Source organism: Cibotium barometz, chromosome 20 (genome assembly GCF_041138505.1).
Source record: "Cibotium barometz isolate CiBa-2024 chromosome 20, ASM4113850v1, whole genome shotgun sequence".
NCBI classification, from domain to species: Eukaryota; Viridiplantae; Streptophyta; class Polypodiopsida; order Cyatheales; family Cibotiaceae; genus Cibotium; species Cibotium barometz.
Genome location: NC_141065.1, coordinates 24196344 through 24217637, shown reverse-complemented (window position 1 = coordinate 24217637; position 21294 = coordinate 24196344). Strand labels below are relative to the sequence as shown.

Here is a 21294-nt window from a genome sequence, read left to right as displayed (position 1 = left end):
TCATTTCATGTCTGGCGGCAAAGAAGGTGTGGGATTTCCTTTCTTGCGTATGGATTTCGTTGACTGATAGGCCCATAAAGATTAAAGACTGGATTTTTGGCAAGATTCCGAATGGGCCGGATAACCTAGAACATTCAATTTTCCAGGTGGACACGTTTGTGGCATAACTAGTTAACTAGGAATGCCTTCATATTTAATGCAAAAGTTGGTATTACAGCTCACATAGGTCGTATAAAAGGGCTACTATTGTGGCAAGTCTCTTCCTTGTGGTCAGCTCATTTGATGGAGAATGACACGGCTATATATTGGATGAGGGTACTCTGAGCTACACTTGTGGTTCGGGGTAATTAGTGAGGGAAAGCTAATACATCACATGGCGGGCCATGTGGCCATTTGTAAAGTAATTTTGGTAATATATCTTCTATTATGAAAAAAAAGGTATTATCCACTTGACAAGCGGATCATTATGCAATGAAAGGTCCACTAACACCTTTCTTTACACTAACAACCCCAACCATCTCCTCTAGAGGGATAATAAATAATTGAACTTCTTCTTCTAATGATGTTGCAGACTTTCTAGTCAAGTGGCATGAAATCCCCACTGCCTTCCAAACCACACCTTCAATCTAATCACAAGGATGTGATCAAGAACTTGTAGACTTTCTAGTCAAGTGCCATGGCAACCCCACCCCCTTGCAAACCACACCTTCAACCCAATCACAAATATGTGATCAAGAATAAGAAGGACATTATGTTGGCCGATTTAATTCCAACAATTTGAGGCTATAATTACAACCATACACACACAATGTCCACGAAAAACATCTTCATTATGTCATAAAAGGATCTTTGCCAAGTTGAAAGCATCTTGAGGATGTTCATACAAATCCGCTAGGAAGGCCAAACACATGTTAGATGCCCTCATGTCACTTATTTTTGGGTGGCCCAGTGAGAAAAGACTTATATAAGTCATTTTTCCTCGTGTTGTAAGAATCTTCTCATTCATACAATAGATTGAGTACTCTCTCTCTCTCCCCACCCCCCCTTATGATTGTATGCTAGTGTATGTAGGCATGTTGATGCTTAGAGTTTGGGAAGGGAATGCTAGCAAATGGATTGTGTAATCTCCTTCGTTTCTTCTCTCTTCATCTTCTTATTTATTTCTTCCTACAGGTCTAGGCATTGTAAGGCAATCAGACAAACACATGTCAAACTCTTAGAGCCAACAATAGATGCCCTTGGGTCACTTATTCTCAGGTGGCCTCACGAGAAAAGACTTATATAAGTCTTTTCCTCGCGTTTTATCTCCCCATTCATACAATAGATTGAGTACTCTCTCTCTCTCTCTCTCTCTCTCTCTCTCTCTCTATGCGTGTCTCTCCCCACCCCACCCCCTGTAATTGCATGTGCTAGTGTATGTAGGCATGTTGATGCTTAGAGTTTGGGAAGGCAATGCCATCCTTGGATTGTGTAATCTCTTTCTTTTCTTCTCTCCTAATCTGCTTATTTATTTCTTCTTGCCGATCTAGGTATTGCAAGGCAATCAAACAAGGCTTTCAACAACCACATAAGCAATTGCTTCATGAGAGAGGGGGTTACTAGCATGTGTATGAAGATATCTCCAGAGGCAAACACTGAGAGAGAGGGGGTTGCCAGCACGTGTATAAAGAGATCTCCACAAATCAACCTTAAAAAATTGGACGCTAAAAAAACTATGAACATACCATTTTAAATTTGTGAACATCAAGCAGCTAAGCCATTATTTCCAAGCTTTTGATTATGCAGGAGAGGAAGACACTAATTAATTAATTCAAGCAAAAAAAAATCTTGGGTGCATATGAGCTAATCATTTGTTAAACCCACTTACCTAGAGATAAATAAATCACTTTGGTGGAAGTTTTGGTCTGATGCGTTATTTATGGTTTGACTGTATGTTTTTCTCAAGTGATATTAATATTTATTGTTGATTGTCCGAAGACTATGTCCATCAAACTTTCCAAGTCAGCCAGACTCCACACAAAGCGTTTGATAGTCTAGCACGCCATCGCACTCCTCCTCAGCACAGGAAGCAGATTTCCCCGCACAACAGCATCATAAACAGAAGCTCTCTCTCCCGGCCCCCCCCCCCCCCCCCCCCCACCCACACACACACACACACACACAAAAATTCCTCTTGGATGCAGAGGCGGCCACCAAAAGAGCTGAGAGATTTCCTGATCCGATATGGCATCTCGCAGAGATGGCGCCAGCGGAGGCGGTGGAAGTAGGGCGCCCTTAGACATAGCAGAGGACTTTGGGCAGAGAGTGGACTTGACAAGGAGGATCAGAGAGATTCTGGCCAACTATCCAGAGGGCACTACTGTGCTCAAGGAGCTCATCCAGAATGCTGATGATGCAGGGGCAACAGAGGTTTGCTTCTGCTTGGATAGAAGAAGGCATGGAGAGGACACCTTGCTTTACAGAGAGCTTGCTGCATGGCAAGGGCCTGCCCTCTTGGCTCACAACAATGCACAGTTCTCAGATGATGACTTCGACAGCATCTCAAAGCTTGGAGGCAGCAAAAAACAAAGGGAGCCGTGGAAAACTGGACGCTTCGGGTAAGCAAATATGCATTTGGATGGATGATACATGCATTCATGGGTTTGTAAGTACGCATATTGATGGATGATGCATGCATACGTAGATTTTTATGTATGATGCACATTGCATATAGATAGATGATGCATGCATAGATGGTTAGATTTGCATTGCATGCATCAATATATCTCCTCTTCTATTTTTCCCAATAATGGCTGGGATCATGAAGGCCTGCAATTAGGGTCACAACACCAGGTGCTATGCTGACTCATGGCTTTGCAACCTTGGGTTTTCCCGAAGAAAATGCAACAATCTATGCTGTTCGAATTGGAAAAGAAGATATTTTCCATTCTGTGAGACACCCTATAGTCCTTGTATATTATTTAAAAAGATGAATCAAGTATTATCCTATGGCCTTCTGTAATGTCTGGCTTTTGCCTGAGCACCCTTGGAGCAATCAGCTGGGTACCAAGGTAAGCGGGTTTTCGTTAATAAGTTCTAATCAATATCCATATGCCTTCTTCCCCCAAGGAGTTCTAAACAATATCAATATGTGTGCTTCCTACCATTTGTGTTTGCTTTGCCTACATGGAACCTATGCCCTCAACATATTTATCAATAATCTACTTAGATATTCTATTCTGATTATCACTCTCAGAATGATGATGTGAAATAAACCCATAATGGTGATTTTATTGGTATACTCCCAAAAAATAATTAAGAATGTTAAGTAGTGTAATGTTGAGATGGAAAATCTCAAGAGGTAGATTCGTAATTGAGATGCCCAACTAAAGAGGCTGCATGAAGATCCAGGTGTAAGGTAGGTATTGGATGCTCAAAGGCAATCTGCTTTTATGAATGATGCCATGGAGACTGTTGCATTGTAATTGAGTGTGAAGTCAAGAGAGATGGCTCTCTTTTTTCTCATAAACAATGGAGATGTAATGGATGGAAAGGACATTGAATATGTTTAGGAAGTCAACTCAACTCATGTGAGTCCTTATGGAGCAGCATCTACAGGGCTGAAATCTGCAGTGCACCTAACCTCTCGCCATGCCTCTCCACCACATGGTAACCCATTCTCTTCACTCCATAACATCCGTCCAACTAAATGAGGTCCTGTCTGATGACTACTAATCTCAGAATGTGTCAAGGTGAGAGAGGGTGCCTCCAGAGAGTACTGGAAGGGTGGAAGTCCATCTAAACTGAATCCATGGAGCTCAAACCAGGATGCTATCTGCGCATACCAACATGAAGTGTCTCCCTCCATGGCTAGCTGATGAGAGGACTCTAAAGCAAGTCGTGCATACCGGTGTCGGGGAAGCTCCCAGGTGCTATGAATGAAGGACATTGATCTGGCAAGAGCCTCGACTACAATCGGTGGTGTTCCCGTCTCGGCTCTGATAATCTCATGGGGTACCGAGGCCTTAGCCCGAATCATCCTAGAGATCATGGACACAAGTGGTCTCTCCATCGATCTCCATCCATCGTATGTGCATCCTGATCGACTGTGACGATCTAGGCTAGGCTCCCAGATCTGCACTCCATAGAGCATCGCCGATGTGACGAGCGTGTCAAAAAGCCACAGCTTAGTGCGTGGCTCCTGAAACTGTACCTATGAGCACATCCTCTCTAGACCTCCTAGTGCTGCATATCCTCTAGTCAGTCTGGCCTCTGCTGCCCCTCTCATGGAAAATGTGGGCCCAGTGAACACCACTCCAAGATATGTGTATGAGTCAACATACTCCACTGTCTAGCCAAACCATATAAGTCTTCTCCCTTTTCCTAAGAGCTCGCTTTGCTTGAGTATGACTCAATAAAGGGCGTGTCTCTCCTTTGACTAGACATTGGAGGAAAATATTTTCATTGTCCTTCCTTACACAAATGCTATGTGTATCATAGTCTATAAGAGGGTTGTATATATGTCTCCAAGGCATACCCAATATTACATCTACGCCTTGTAAAGGTGCAACTAATAAATCCCTTTTTTCTGTTAAGGAATTGATGCTTAAAGTTAAACCTTTCACCTCTTGCATGCAATTATACTTGGTTCCAGTAAATGCAGCTTTAACTCTATAATGTGTAGGTGAAGGTTGAATGTTTAAAGCTCTAATTGCCTTTTCAGAAATAAAGTCATGAGTGCTACCATCGTCATGCAAAACAATGACTTCGTGCTCATTAATTTTTCCTTTTATTTTGAGTAGCGAATGAGCTTGAGGCTTACCTTCTGCTTCTGAATAGTCAGGGTCAGAGTTACCCTCTTGCGTGAACGATTCATCTTCATTGTCGTCCCCTTCAAGCATATTGACTCGTGCCGCAAGTGTCGGAGTCTTTGCACGTTCTGGGCAATTTGGTGCTATATGTCCTTCTTTATGACATCGAAAACATTTGATTGGAGGACCTTTGGGCTTGCCACCGTTGACTTTCTTTGAATTTGATTCGCCTTTGACCATCTCCTTGCCTTTGTCAAACCCTGGCTTATGAAAATTTCTTGAAAAGGTTTAGAAAAAGGTTTAGAGTGGTTACTCTCAAATGACTTGGCCTCTCTAGGAAAACCATTTTTCTGAAAACTTGGCTAAACCTCTGTAATAATTTCTGAGAATTTTCAAAAATTTTCAGAAATTATTTTGAAATTTTCTGGCATTTATTTGGTCTTTTTAAGCCTCTTTGAGCCCTGAAAAATCAATTTTCTGCACCCAAAAATCTGAAAATTGCAATTCTTTGGAATTTCCCTTGAAATAGGAAAATAGGAAGCGTGAAAGCTCCAAAAGTTGATGTGACATGCATTGGGCTTGGGAAAGTAGAATTGGGTTAAGATGAGGATTTGGCTTAATTTGAGATTAAGTAATTAGCTTAATTGATTTTTGGGTTCTTCTTCTTCTCACGTTTTTCGCCCGTGAGGCTGCAAATCGGTGCTTCGCTTTTGCTTCTTGTTGATTAATTTACAAAGCTAGTTGCTCACAAAACATGCAGACCGTCAATTATAGGATTTTTGCAGCTTGAACCTCTTCTAATTTTGAGCAGGGCAGGTGAGGTTTTTGGCCATGGGGAATCCATCTGTACGGTCAGATCTGAAATTCATGAAGCTTTGAGCAAAACCACTTTTTGATGAAGAAGAATGGTTTTGGGAAGAGGTAAGTGGGTTTGAGAAGTAGAGCTAGTTTGAGAATTTGAATTTTTGGTTAAAGACCACAAACCCTTCTTTTGCCCACCGGTTAAAAGCCTGCAACTTTCTGGAGAGTTGTGTTGATGAAGACCTTTCCCACCTTTCCACAAATCTCCTAGCCCAAGCTCTGATACCACTAAAAACGGAATCGTTCTCTAGGATAGCTTGTGGAACACTTGAGAAATTCAACACATAAATTCAACCATGAAAACACATGCTTTGCAGGTTTCAACAAAATCAAATAAATTGAACAAAAGCATAGCAAACATAATACTTAGCTCCAAGACAAACATGCTGGGTGCAATCTTCCCCCCCTCCCCCCCCTTGTGAATGGCCTTCCCCCCACACAAGAGTATTTTTATTAGCTTTCAATCAAAAATAGGCCATAGCCCCCAAAAATATACAAAGTGTGCTTTTAGAGAGCACGACACTCTTCCACAACAAAAATAGAGTGTCCCAAAAATTGGGGCTAGGGTAAAGCCTTTAGGCTTTAATAAATTCAACATTATAAATGTATTTTTTCCAATGTATCAAAATGGAAAAATCAACTACTAAGGTTACTAAATATGATGCGCATAAGAAACATTCTCCTCGACATTATTTATCAATCCTCGTAATCTTTATCACCTGAAAATATAAGCCCAATTAATAATTAAATTAATCCCACAAATATTAAACAGGCACAAACCATCACCAACTCATGACTACCAGGCGTAAGTATCCCAGGAATCACCCTGCCATACAAACCTAACTGAAATAATCATGGACGGTCCTAAGCATGCGTCATATACCGCACGTATTAATATTTATAGTGGTGTCACCCACGATATTAACCTAGCCGGCATGACGCAAGAGTAACCTAGGCGTCCCCAAATTACTCAAGAGGGGAAAATAATATTCTTAAAGAGGACTTAAAATATATTCTCAAGTGGCTTTGGTGAAGCTTCTAGCCTACGAAGATCATTCTTTTCCTATGGTTGTTGCCCATAGTCACAAGGGACGGGGACGGGGACGGGACGGGATGGAGGATGGCCATAAGTAGGGAACGGGGATAGGGAAGGGAACGACACTTAAAAATACTTTTTTTTGAAGTTTTTCTACTTTATACTTATTGTACTTTGGAAGTACATCAAAATGAGCACAAATTTACACTAAAATAGTAAGCTTTTGAGTCATATTAACAAAATACGCCGATCAAAGAGTGAAGGCGTTGACAGTTGATTATATTAATAATTAAGTAGATACAAAATGAGTCATGACTCAAGAGTCTGGACTAAGCCTTTAAGGAGGCACAATACATGGAAGGACTCAAATGACAAAAAGTGCTAATGCCTAGAGGCTAGAGCTAAGTAGTAAGGCTCATGAATCATGATCCATGAATGATCATCCACGTGAAGTGCTCGCCTCATGGTCATGGGTAGCTTGTGCCAAAGGAACATCAAGCTCATCCTCACTCTCATCCTCACTGGCATGCTGCTGTTGCACCTCATCCTCTTGTTGCTCTTCTTGTTGACTCATCTCCCACTCAGTGAAGGGATCTACCTTCTTGGTCACGCTCTTGCAAAGAATTCGCAAGTTCGCGCTGACGAAGACAAGGTCATTGGCACGCTCTACCCCGAGTCGGTTCCTCTTCCTAGAGGCAATGTGGCTGTAGGTGCTCCAAAGTTGCTCCAAGCAAGAGGAGTTGACGGCCAGCTACTGTAGCTCCGGTCCATCTGAACCAAAGTCCTCCCACCATAGAGCAGCACGAGCTTTGGAGCGGTCAATCTGTGCATCATGACAGCCATAGGAGCCATGAAATGACCTGTACATGGAAAGTTGGTACCTAATCCTGCGCCTAACCGATGCATCAGGCACAAGACGGTCCAAGATGATCCTCCATCCAACGCTCACCTCGCTCTTCTGCTTGTTGTCTTGGAATTTTGGGTCCACCACATAAGCTGTTGCATGCAATGGAGAGTAGTAGGAATTCCACCTTCCTAGACACAAGGCATGGATCTCCTCGTATTTGTCTTCGTCAGGCACGAAGTCCTTTTAATTTCTCTATCATGCGATCCATGGCCTCATAGACCTTGCCTATGCATGGTTGCATAGCGTCTACAATCCTCAATAGGTGGACTATGGGTCTCACCATAGCATCCGTGGTCTTCACACTCTCTCACCAAGAGGCAATATGCGCTCATAACCTACACCCTCGGCCAGTGTTTGTATGGGACTCTTGCATGTCGACAAACTCGTCGCTAAGGAAAAGCCCCCTCAAAGCACCGCTACAATCCTTCAACCGGCCCAACATGAGGAAGTTGTAGGCAAACTGGGTGTTGGAATATTTGATGAGAGAGAGAAAGGACCTCTTGTTGAACTCATGCCGAAGTTGTTGGTGGTTGAGGACAAAGGAGACCGTGGTGTTGGCCTCCTCAATGAGTGGGCTGATCCATGGCAATGCCCCTATGTCCTTGAGGAGGTTGTTTAGGCAATGAGCTATACAAAAGGACACCGTGACATGTCCATACATACCTTGGAGGATAGCTCCCGCCGCCCTATTGGAAGGCTTCGCATCCGCAACAAAGCCCACTACATGCTCGGGGCCAATGATCTCCATGGTGGTAGCCCACTTCACCGCAAGCACATCCCCGCTCTTCCCGATGCCGGATGCATCATGAGATGAGATGAAGTACATCTCTCTACGGGAATATGCAACCATGCCTTGAATACTCCTCTTGCGGGTGTCACTCCATCCATCCAAAATGAGGGAGACTCCGTTCCTCTCTCATTGCCGCTTTGTGTTGTCGGCCGCTTGCTCTACAATGCGTTTCTCCTTCTCGAGCAATGTAGTTCGCAAGCTCTCGGATGAGGGGGGCATGTAGGTTGAGCCATACTCCCCAATCTTCTTAACCATGACCTTGAAGTATTCCGACCTATTCAAGAAAGCAATTTACTAATGAGATGGGGACTAGTATGATGAAAACATGAATGATGAATTGGCAATGATCGATCACACTTACCTAGCCGCTTGAAAGGCAATGTGGCCGTGGAAGAAGAACTGGGCCATTGCCATATCCACCTCATCCTTCAACTTGGGGTTCCAATTCTCCCCAAGTGTAGATTGTAGCCGTGGGCCGCGCTTACCTAGCCACTTGAAAGGCAATGTGGTCGTGGAAGAAGAAGCGGGCCATTGCCATATCCACCTCCTCCTTCAACTTGGGATTCCAATTCTCCCCAAGTGTAGATTGTAGCCGTGGGCCCGGCAACTTGCAAGGGTTGAGAGGCCGTGGAGATGGAGGGTGCTGGCGTCATGGATGGAGCAACCTTTCAACTCGATGGTGAAGGTGATGGTGTGCATGATCCCGATCCACCACATGATTTCATTGTAGAGGCTTGAGTTCCTCTCCCCATCGTCGCGGGATCCACGGCTACTCGTGGTGTCCTTCTTGCCGTTTTGACCGCCTCGTAGACGGCAAGCTTGTCAAGAAGTTCCCGTCTCTTTTCGGGCGTTGCATTCGTGCAAAACTGCACCTCATGCCCACTCTCATGCAAGAGGTGGGCTCGCACTTTGTCGGCACGACCCGTTCGCCAGTACAGGCAAAGCTTGCATGCCCATGGCCGAGAACCGCCTCCATGCGGATGGGATGTAGTTAACATCCTCCCACCATGGCCATCCCGTCGTCCTTCTACGGGAAGCCCCGGCATGTGAGGAGGATGCCATGGTTGAAGATGGCTTGTGAGAGGGAGAGAGGCTTGAGGGAGAGAGACTAGAGACTAGAGTGCTTGTGTGAGAGCCTAGAGGCTTGGAAGTTGGAAGAGGCTTTAGAGAGAGAGACTAGATAGTAGAGAGTAGAGACTAGAGTGCTTGAGCCTTGTGTGAGAGGCTTGGAAGTTGGACGAGGCTTGAGGGAGAGAGACTAGAGAGAGTAGAGACTGGAGTGTGGCTTGCCGCTTGAAGCTCGAGCAATGAGCAAAGACTCAAGAGACTTGAACTTCCTTGAAGGCTTGAAGGTGTGTGTGTGAGGAATTGTGTGCGCACTTGTTCTTATATAGATAGGCAAGAGAGAGAGGCAACTTGGCAAGACTCAAGAGAAGAGGCAAGGGCCAAGGGCCAAGGCAAGAGGAGATGGCGTCCCTAAACAGCCAGAAAAACGGTCGAAAAACTGACCGTTGGAGAGCGCAAGGTCCCTCACAGCGTCCTGGGTCATAGCTGTCCCCGTCGTCCCGTCCCTTGTGAGGGACGCCTCCACGGGGGACGTCCGTCCGTCCCCGTTGCTGCCGCGTCCTGTCCCTGCGTCCCAAGGTCCCGTCCCCTGCGACCCCTGTGACTATGTTGTTGCCACATTGCAGCCCTACAGTCGGCACGTGGATGGCCATTAGAGGACGCACATCCCCGTGTAGCTTAAGCAGCCCCCAGTGGAGACTCAGGCACATTGCTTTTGGGATTGCTGAAAGGCCCAACAAGTTTGTTGGAGGATTCTCAGGCTATTAACATCTGAGCAGAGCACTCTGCGCTTTGTTCCATGGGTCGTGATTGCTTGGTCATGGAGGCGGGTGCGGCACTACTCTACGAGGAAGATGGCATGTGCCTTGCCTTGCAGCTCACACTTTCGGTTCTTGGCTGCTTCCTTGGTCCAAGAGACAGGAGTGAACTAGAGCTGGGAGCTCATCAGCAGCATTGCCTCTTGTTGGCACATCAGGTGGGCTATCGAAGGCTCAACCACACCACCTGTAGAGATGATCCACTCCATCTTGAGGGACATCATCCACACCTTGCGGGGAGGGTGGGAGCGCCTCATAGGCGACTCGGAGCGGATGCAGCAGCATTGTGAAGCCTTCTTGCACACATTGAGCCTGGGTGCCTTCCTCAGTGTGTGCCACTTTCCACCCCCTCCGTTGTTGTTGTCTCCCTCTGAGAGCAGCCAGCCAGAGAGGGAGGCCCCTTTCCATTTGGTTTTTGTATCCTTTTCACAAAGAGGTTGTAGTCTACTTCATGGAGACATTTACTTTTGACTAATAGAAGGATCTTTTCTTGGGGGGAAAAGAATCCACACCTTTATATGGGGTTTCCTGCATAATTTCACATGCAATAAAATCCAAGCAATGTTCACGACCGAAATCAAGTCACATGCACATTCAGATCCAATCATCCATGGACTCACACTGACGATTGGGCCAAACTAGAGTTCTTTCAAACAATTTAATTGCATAAAATTACTATGGATGTTCTTGGAATGTTTTAAAATGGAAACATACTTTCCTCTTCTTGTGCAAAAGGAAATTACTGTTATGAATCTTGGTGTGGACAAGGGAGCTGTATGCTTCTTGCAAATACATGTGCTTTGGATCGATGTCTCAATTAATCATAGCACTAATACCTTTCAAAATTGTGATTTTCAGAGTGGGCTTCAACTCAGTATACCATCTATCAGATTTGCCCTCATTCGTCAGTGGCAAACACATTGTATTTTTTGATCCTCATTGCAAGTTTCTTCCAAACATCTCAGCAGTCAATCCTGGAAAGCGCATTGATTTTGTTAATTCAGCTGCTTTAAGTCATTATAAAGACCAGTTCCTACCCTATTGTGTTTTTGGTTGTGACATGGAGACAATTTATAAAGGTACTATCTTTCGATTCCCTCTGCGGACAATCAGTCAGGCTGCTCAGAGCCAACTCTCAAAGCAGTACTACTCTGAAGAAGATATTCTACGCTTGTTTGATGAGCTTCATTCAGAAGCAAGTTTGTGTATGCTTTTCCTAAAGAATGTTGAGTTGATCAATATATATGATTGGCAGCCTGGCTCAGACAATCCGTTCCTGTTGCACTCGTGCTCTTTGGAGTCTCCAACAGCCCAGATTCGATGGGATCGGCATTCCTTGACCAGGCTTTCCAGTGCTTGGACTTCTCAGTTGGGGGGTGACTCTTCAATTCCAAAGCAGCTGGATTCCTTCACATTACATTTTAACACTAAGAGATATGTTGGAACTCAAACCATGGAGGTAAAGATCGAGTCTTTTTTGATAGTGCAGTGTTTAGAGACATCTACAAGCAGGATTGGAGTGATGTCGTCTCTTGTTGCCAAGAAACATGGTGTATGCCTGCTACCCTGGGCAGCTGTCGCTGCAAAAATTTCCGAAGATAACAAAGAGGTGCAAAAAGCTTTTATAATCTTCTTTCTCTTTGCAACTTTTAGTTGCTTTCATGTTTGAAGTATTGTTGTCCATCTTTTTTTTGAAGTATTGGTATCTACATGTCTTTGTCTTTATGTTTTTCTCAGGTTTGTTTCAACTCTCTCGCAGTCATACATTGCACACTTCACCTCTATGCCTCTTTTGAGTGTTTTGTCAAATAATATGCAAAGGAATCTTTAAGGCACGTGACAGGTAGCTAGGGTGCCCTGTGAGTCCATTGTATGGAAATATAATACATGGAACCTCTCCCGCAAGTACAAAGCATATTGGAAGTGCAGTTCAGTGCCCGTACTTGGCGTGATACAAGAGATCACAACCAAGCCTGCAAATGGAGCTTGACCTTACATAAGATTCTTTAGCCTCTTGAAACCAAACACTGCCCCCCCCCCCCCCCCCCTTCCCTCTTCCGCGCCCGCGAGACTCAAAACAGGTTTAACAAGAAAATTACAGAGCCTTTTATAACACAAGGCGGTACAAACATTTAGGCGGGAAAACATAACACACACAAGATTATTTTTTAGATTTTGGGGGACATCCTAGGCATAGAACCCAACTCAAACACAAAAAAATGAAGTAGGCTAAAAAGCCCAATTGGTATCTATCTCTGCAAGAGATAGATTTGAGAGTTCAACAGAAAAGGCTTTATCAGGTCTTGTAGAAGTCTCCGGCTTCTCTGGTTCTTCCTCCTCTGAATTTGCATCTTCTGCCACCAAGTTTGCATGGTTCTTTTCTTGTTCCTCGGCCATTTTCTTGAAGCACTTGTCTTCAGTATGGTCGAGCTTTCTGCAAAGGTGCACTTCATTGCCTTGCTTTTGAATTTGCTTCTTTGTTTTGAGAAGAATCTTTTTCCCATGTCGAGGACCACTATATTCTGGTCCTGCAACCTCTTGTCATCGTCACAAGGACTGCTACCATGTTGTCATAAGTCATCTCTCTTGACACTCAAGTGTAGAGAGGACTTCCTTGAACCTGAGCAAAGGGAATATCCAAGTCTCTTACATACTCATTAGCTGCAAATATCTCATCCTTTGTGCGAAGGATGGGTGGCGAAACTACCTTACCATAAACAATCTCAAATGGGGCCTTTCTCGTAGATGCATGCACCGTGTTGTTGTATGCAAATTCCACAAGCAGTAAGTACTTCTTTCAAGAAGACTTCGATGTGCCACATGACATTTCAAGAGATCCAACATGGCTGAATTTGCAGCCTCAGTTTGTCCATTTGTTTGAGGATGATAAGCTGATAAGAAGTTCAATTTGGTGCCCATATTATCAAATAAGGCCTAGCAAAAGAGACTTGTAGTCTTGGGATCTATCCCCTATAATGGACTTCGGCATTCCATGATGCTTGAACTCTTGTGCAAGATATATTTTAACCATATGCTCAGCTTAGATGGTCTTCTTGACCAGCAAGAAGTTATCTTGCTTGCTAAACCTGTCCACAATTGTCCAAATAGTATCATTACCCTGTTGGGTTCATGGCAAGTCCATAATGAAATCCATTGTAATACTTTCCCATGGCTGCGTGGGAATAGACAATGGCTGAAGCAAACCTGGTACCTTTTGTCTATCAAATTTTACCTTTTGACAGGTGATACATGCACGTACATGTGCCTCTGTCCTTTTGCATACATGGCTAAAAGAAATACCGCTCAATCATGTGCGTAGTAGACATTATGCCTCTTTGACTAGCATATGGAGGAGCATGGCAACTCATTCAAAACCTTTTGCCTCATGTGAGACACCACACATAGGCAATTATCTAGATAACCTTCTTTGATCACGTATGAGGCATGTGCATGACCAGCCATCAAATCAGTCCAAATATTTGCAAAATTAGCATCCGTATGATACAAATCACGCATGGCAGACAAGTCTCCATGAGAGGTAACCGAGAGAGCTACTACATACGGCTTTCGTGACAATGCATTTGCCACTACATTCTTGTTTCATGGGGTATGCAAGAGCTGAAAATGAAACATAGAGTGGAAATTGGCCATTCTCATATGCTTCTTCGATAATTTAGTTTTGCTTTTGTTTTGTTTTTTTCAGAAAGAGACTTCTATTAAGTATGAAAAAGACATACAACACTCATAGCTATAAGCTGGAAAAGAATAGAATCACCCCAATATGTAAGGTGATTTCAACCACTGAGGAGCATCATGATGCCATGAAAGAAGAGGAAAAGAAGATGCCATGGTCCCACTCTCGCATAAATATCACGCGCTTTGCTTGTGCAGAACGAGAGGGCTCCTGAATACAAGCCAAGTAGCCATAAGAGTATGGATGATATCACCCCATATAGTTGAGACCCAAAAATGTGGACACCCTCAATAGCCTCCGTGCATCTAGCTCTCTAGATCTGCCATGTTGTAATACTGGCAACAATCTCTCAAGTGGTGTCAATCCTCTGTCTGGGGGGGGGGGGCATAATCATAGCGAGGGACATCTTGCAATAAACCATGCTGGGCAATACCTCTACGAATGAAAATAGCAGAATTTGTACCACTACCCTCATAAAAAAGCTGCGGACCGGACTGGGAGAGCCAAGCAACTGCTCCCATGCATGGCTCGGCCACTCAATTTGCCCATAAGTTGGGCTACAGAACCCCAAATCTGTTGTACTGTGCTGTATCCCCATAAACAATGTTGTACAGTCTCAGAATCTGCTGCACAACTAGGATAGGAAGGTGCTACACCGAAAACCGATCTCCACTGATTGGTGGGGAGACCACCACGTAAGAATAACCAAAAGAAATGAGAGATTTGGCTCCTTTTGTATGAGTGCTAAAGTCTATGCCAATATCTGCGCTGTATCATTGGAAAAATATCATAGCTCTCCCAATGAGGCCGTAGAGTAGGGATCCTATGCATCTGTCGAGTGAGAAGAAGCCTGGAATTCCAGACGATGAAACTGAAAAAAGGAAGGCTTTTCAAAGGATCGAAGGCATCAATCCACTCCCACTCTCCTGGATTCCACTGAAGATATCTGATAGGACTGCCACCTTATAACCACAAACACCAAGAGCCATGAGTCACTATCTGAGGAGAAGGGTCAATGACCCAATGCTTCCTTGAACGACCAACAATCCTCACTAGACTAAGCCTAGTATCTAGGATGATCTCCTCCATACTACATCTCCTCAGTCTCCCTCCAGGCATGATAGAGTAAATGATGCAATTTGTAGCCTCTTGGCCCGAGAGAGCAATGACCTGTAGAGGTATGCCTATCCTCGAAAAAACTCCCAACCAACTCGGATGATAGTCTCCATGAAAGGTCCCAAAGAGCCACTCATGCGGAATAGCTGCATCAATCTAATCAATACGAATGCGAGAGTCCCTAAGATGTTGAATGGATGCAGCTCTTCGATCCCCCGGTGAAGGCAGAAGGGGTGTTAGGGTTAGGGTTTGGAGAAGCTGCAAACAGGCGTGGAGGCCAACAGAGAGAGAGAACACGACTTCAGTGTATTATGCTTGATAAAATAAATGAAGTACAATAGCCACATAATAGTGACCTAAAGAGATGTGTTCACATGTCCGGCCATAAAATGTGCCGGGTGGACCAAAACACCTATAAACTGAATATAAGTGAAACTAAGCTAAACTGGGGGAAAAAACCTCCACTAACTGAAGTAAAGCAGAAGGGGTGTTAGGGTTAGGGTTTGGAGAAGCTGCAAACAGGCGTGGAGGCCAAGAGAGAGAGAGAACACGACTTCAGTGTATTATGCTTGATAAAATAAATGAAGTACAATAGCCACATAATAGTGACCTAAAGAGATGTGTTCACATGTCCAGCCATAAAATGTGCCGGGTGGACCAAAACACCTATAAACTGAATATAAGTGAAACTAAGCTAAACTGGGGGAAAAAACCTCCACTAATTGAAGTAAAAAGTGCCCCAGTAATCTACTGATGATCACTAGCACTCCTCTGGGTGCATACACAGCATAAAACCCAACAAACCCCCCTGGAGTGATATGTGATCACTGTACATCATCCACCAAAAGGAAACAAATTCAAAGCACTGCGGAATGCTTCAAATTTCGGACGTGGTAATGCCTTGGTGAAGATGTCTGCCACATTCTGATCTGCAGGACAGTAGATCAGACTGATATCTCCTGCCTGGAGTCTCTCCCGAACAAAATGATAGTGAATCTCAATGTGTTTCGTGCGAGCATGAAACACAGGATTCCTGGCCACAGCAATGGCACTCTGACTATCAGTATAGATAGGTGTAGGCTCCTCCACTGAAATATCCATATCAGTCATGAGACGACGCAGCCAAACACACTCAACAGTAGTAGTGTAGGCTGCTCTGTACTCTGCCTCACAAGACGAAGTGGCCACTGTGGTCTGTTTCTTGCTTAGCCAAGAAATGCATGAAGAGCCAAGAAAGAAACAATATCCACTAGTGGAATGTCTGGTATCAAAATCACCAGCCCAATCTGAATCACTGTAAGCGTATAACTGCATGTCTCCCCCTCAGGATAAAGCAATCCAAGAGACAAGGTACCCTGCAAATAACGGAATACACGCTTCACAGCTTGCCAATGTGACAACCGCGGGCTGTGCATGAATCTGCTCAACTGAGAGACTGCATACTGAATATCTGGCCTTGTATTACACAAGTAAATAAGGCACCCAACAGCCTGAGCATATGTAGTGGCATCAAAGGAAATACTGTCATCTTGTAGTGACAGTTTCATCCCAGGCTCCATAGGAGTACTAATAGGCTTGCAATCCTGAAATTTAAACTTCTCCAGAAGTTTAGCAACATACCGAGATTGCAACAACCCAATGCCTCTGTTATCCTGCACAAACTGTATGCCCAAATAGTAGTGTACAAGCCCCAAGTCAGACATGTCAAATGTCTGTTCCAGTATCTCTTTAAAAGCTGCAATTTTGTCATCATTTGATCCCATGAGCAAGAGATCATCCACATAAAGACTGATGACCAGCAGATCTGTCTCTTCTTTCTTTACATACAGAGTGGCTTCTGCTGGACTGTTCACAAATCCCTGAGTGAGTAGGAAAGCATCTATTTTTGCATACCAAGCTCGTGGAGCTTGTTTCAAACCATACAAGGCCTTTTTCAGCCTGCATACTTTCCCCTCATGACCATGTTCTGCAAAACCCATGGGCTGATATACATAAACTTCCTCCTCGAGGTCCCCATGTAGGAATGCAGTCTTTATGTCTAACTGGTGAACAACCCAACCACGATGTGCAGCCAATGCAATGACACACCTAAGTGTCGACATACGGGATGTAGGAGCAAATGTCTCCTCATAATCAATGCCCTTTTTCTGTGCATAGCCCTTTGCAACTAGACGGGCTTTGTACCTGTCAATGGATCCATCTGCATGACTTTTCAACTTATAGACCCATTTAGTACCAATTGCTTTCTTGCCTTTGGGCAGATCAACCAAATCCCATGTTTGATTCCTTTTAATAGAATCAAGCTCATCCTGCATGGCTTTGTTCCAATGCACATTATCTCGTGTATCCACAAATGAATCAGGCTCATCATCATCCTGTAAACTGGCTGCCATAACCAGATTCAAATCCATGATGTGTGCATGCTCATTGGTCCGTGTCTCCCTACGAGTACGACCAGCAAGAGGACCCTCTAAATGGCTGTCCTGTAATGTCCTCAAATACCATCTAGGTATGTGTTTGACCTGTGGTGCCTGTTGCCTCATATTTGGTTCAGCTTCTGGCTCATTTTGCTGCTGAATTTCTGCACCACCTACATCATTTGCTGGCTGTCCTGTACCCTCATGAGTTGGATCACCAACTGTGGAATGAAACATTCAATGGCGTAATCTTGGGTGCATTAGGATTATGTGGACATTGAGCAATCAAATGATCTATGCCACAACGATTACATGTAAGTACCGGCATTCCTGATCTGCTCCCTTGATTTGGTTGCATCTGAGTAGCGATCTTCTGTAGCCTATTAGGGCACTCCGCTACACGATGCGGTCCACCACAATCGTAGCATTGAAGAGGTGGTCTCCTTGCCAAGGTATTAAGGTTTTGCCCTCTTGTGGCGAGAGCAGCCGCTTGATATACAGGCTTGACTTGCCCGAAATGATCCTCCATGTAGTACTGGGGAATCATTTCAAACGTATCAATCCCATATGAAACAGTGGGGTCTATCTCCTCTTCATAATCCCCACACGCACTATGTGACTCACAACCCATCTGGTTTATAGGGGTAATCCTTGGATGTGGAGGTTGTGGTCCTAGCACTGGCGGTGGTAACGGCACATACTAGACTACATTTGGGTTCCTTGGAACTATGTGCTGTGACGGTTGCTCAACAGGTGGTGCAGGCATCAGCGCGGGTACTTGAGGTGTGTTTGACCAGGCTAGGGGTGCCTGATTTGCTAACATACGCTTAAGTACTAGGCAATCCTTAGATTGATGGCCATACTTACCACATGCATTGCAATTCCCATTGAATTTGACTCTGAATGTGGGACATTCACTCGTGCTATGTGGTCCTAAGCAAACCGAACACCATTGTTGCTCTCTTCTTGGGTACATATGGCTATTTTGAGGAGCTCGATTACCCCTAAAGTATTCTTGGAGAGCCTTAGTAAGGTCGGTCATCACAGACATTTCGGATATCTTGGGCTCCTTGGCAATAGGTTTTACCGTCATTGGCTCGTGCCCAGATACTTGCGAACTAACGGATTTTGTCTCCGAAGACACCTTTTTACCTGCAATCATCAAGTTGTCTTCTAACTGGATTGCATTGGCAGTGACTGCTTCCCACGTTGTAAGACCTCTAATGACTAGGCCATTGTATATGTCCTCATGGCGCAATCCTCGGATGAATCTATCGAGCAGTTGGTTGTTATTGAAGCGCTCATCGGGAGTGCAGCGAGAATTTAGATGCTTCAATCGACTAATAAAGTCTCTCACTGACTCCCCTTCCTCGCGTTCAGCCTTTTGGAGTTGAGATGCTACTCCCCAAAGCACACCCTCACGTATGTATTCTTTCAAGAACAATCTCTTGAGAGTGGGGTAGTGAGTACGCTCTTCAACCCTTAAGGTTCGATACCAATCTCCGGCCTTCCCACTCAAGGTTAAGCCTAAGGCTTTTCACTTATGTAGCTCATTGTGCTCTTCCAAGGAATCACACACGTGTTCAAAAACTTCAATGTGCTTCCTGACATCTTCGTTACCACTGAAGTTCTGAGTGAGCTTAGCCACTTGTACCGCCTTGCTTCTGGGTTCTCTCTCAGGCATGCCCCGCATGTTTTCCGCAATAGATCGTCTGATCGTTTGAGCAAACGCTGCGAGATCACCTAGGTGAGCAAGCATAGCTGGTGGAGGCACTTCTGGGATAGCCTGGTTGATAGGAGTTGGCGTTGGTCTTGGTATGTAGGCAGCTGACATAGGATATGACATGTGACTAGGCCTAGCTCCTCTTGGATAAGGGTTGCGATAAGGCGGTCGTGGAGCATACGCCATTGGCATACTAAGAGGCGTAGGAGCTACATGAGCATGAGTAGCAATAGGTACATATGGTCGATAGGCACTGGCACGCACTGTTGTAGGTACTGTTCCACTAGGTAGCGGCGTCGTACTAACTACAGCGGTAACAGGTGCACTTCCCGCCATGCTCATCATTGGGGTAGACATTGTGGATTCCTTAATGGAAAGTTGAGCCAAGGTTGGAAAGCTAAAGTTACTGCTCGTGGGCTCAACCTGCATTGAGACTCCAGGCGAAACAACATACGAAGGGTCTATGGGACTCACCGAGGGAGTCTGCAATTGTGATAGGGTTGGTTGTTTGGCCTTGCCCGTATCCAAAAATCTCATAGGGCCAGTGGAATCTAGGTTCACTCCCCTATTTTGCCTCTCAAATTGGATAATTCTATGAATAACCTCACATATCTTTTGTTGTTGCTCCTCTAGATTAGTGGCGCTAGATGTAGATCGTATGACTTCTAATCAACCTACATGGTATGTGTAACCCGTGTATAGGTCAGTTAGAGTCTCTGTGTGTAGATCATATTCCCAATTTTCATTGAGAAATATCCCATCCAGACTTGGTGTGCCAAACGGTTCTCTTGAAGTGGACGCAATGTCACTTCTTATGGATCAACTTCTAGGGACCTCTACTTTAGGAAGAGCATCGGAAAGTGGTAGCTCAGTAGGGCTTTCATTAAACGAAGTGGATAGAATATCCACATGGACACTCTTTGGGAGGGTAGGGTCTACATAAGATGTGAATGGCGAATCTACTACCCCTCCTTCTTCATTTACTTCGCTTGTCGCATGTTCAGAGCGTGTAGCTCTACTAAAGGTCTCTATTAGACGACTAAACATGCTAGATCCGGGTTGTGGGGCCCAAACTGGCATGTTTTGGCTTGCCTCCTCAGGGTTCTTGGTAGGGTGCCCTTCCATGGCTTCTGAGTCAGAGGACGAGTCACTATCCACTATTCGTGGATCTTGGGTTGCACTCCCTTGGGTTCCAGCCGAAGGCCAAGATGCTAACGTGGAGGGATGGTGTGAGCCTGCGTAGACTGAAACGCTTTCTAGTGGCTCAGGCTCTAGCATCTGACCAGAGCGTAGATGCATATGACGTGGGTACCCTACGGGCGTTGGTGACTACCCTTGAGGCCTACCCAAGTGGTTTCTCGGGTGTTTCGCACCCCGTTTTTACTTGTTTTTGTATTGTTTTTAACCCGTTTTTAACCCCCTTACTTATGGTCGAACCTGAACTAGGGCATGTGATAGCTCGAGACGAGCGTATCGTTTAAAGGGTCCTAGCGTGCTTTACAGCACCGTGTTCGTCTATCCAGAGCTCCTGTGGTCCTCAAAACAGTCTGTTTCTGTTAAAACCCTAAGATCTCTCTAGATAATTGTTATGCATAATCATGCATAAATCAGGCATAAACTCAACCACCCAACCACCCCCGAGCCCAAGGGATGCACACATGAATAATAAATGAAATACATCATACCTCTACCTTGATGTCCCATACCATCAAGAGGTATAACACAATCCAATAGCATGTAGCTAAAGTGTGAAATGGTAGATGAGTAGATATGGATCTCTACACAAGAGACCATAGCAGAAGCCTCAAGCTTCCTAGCCTCCAAGCCCCCTTGAGTGTGCCCCATGCCCCTATTATATAGGAGGGCCCTCAAGTGACTCTTGACTTTCCATTCCTCATGTGTGACCCTTGGATGCCTGACCCTAACCTTAAACCTTAAGGTTAGTCCTAACCCATGCTCCACTAGAGCTTGTTCCCATGCTCCCATGCTCACAAGCCTAATGTGGGTTAGCCTCCTAGTATATGCACACATAATGTGTATATAACATAGCACACATAATATACATATAACATACTTC

The 21294-nt window shown here is 44.7% G+C and overlaps 1 protein-coding gene across 1 annotated transcript in view; it reads left to right on the top strand.

Moving 5' to 3' along the window:
* Positions 1-2046: 2046 nt before the first annotated feature.
* The window catches only part of LOC147627684 (Zinc finger, C3HC4 type (RING finger) family protein), a 105348-nt gene continuing 86100 nt past the window's right edge, over positions 2047-21294 (top strand). Inside the window, exons 1-2 of the mRNA XM_086814617.1 lie at positions 2047-2597; positions 11126-11876. Of these exons, the coding sequence (XP_086670743.1) occupies positions 2224-2597; positions 11126-11876 (1125 nt within the window). The 5' untranslated portion in view covers positions 2047-2223. The remainder of the gene's footprint in view (positions 2598-11125; positions 11877-21294) is intronic.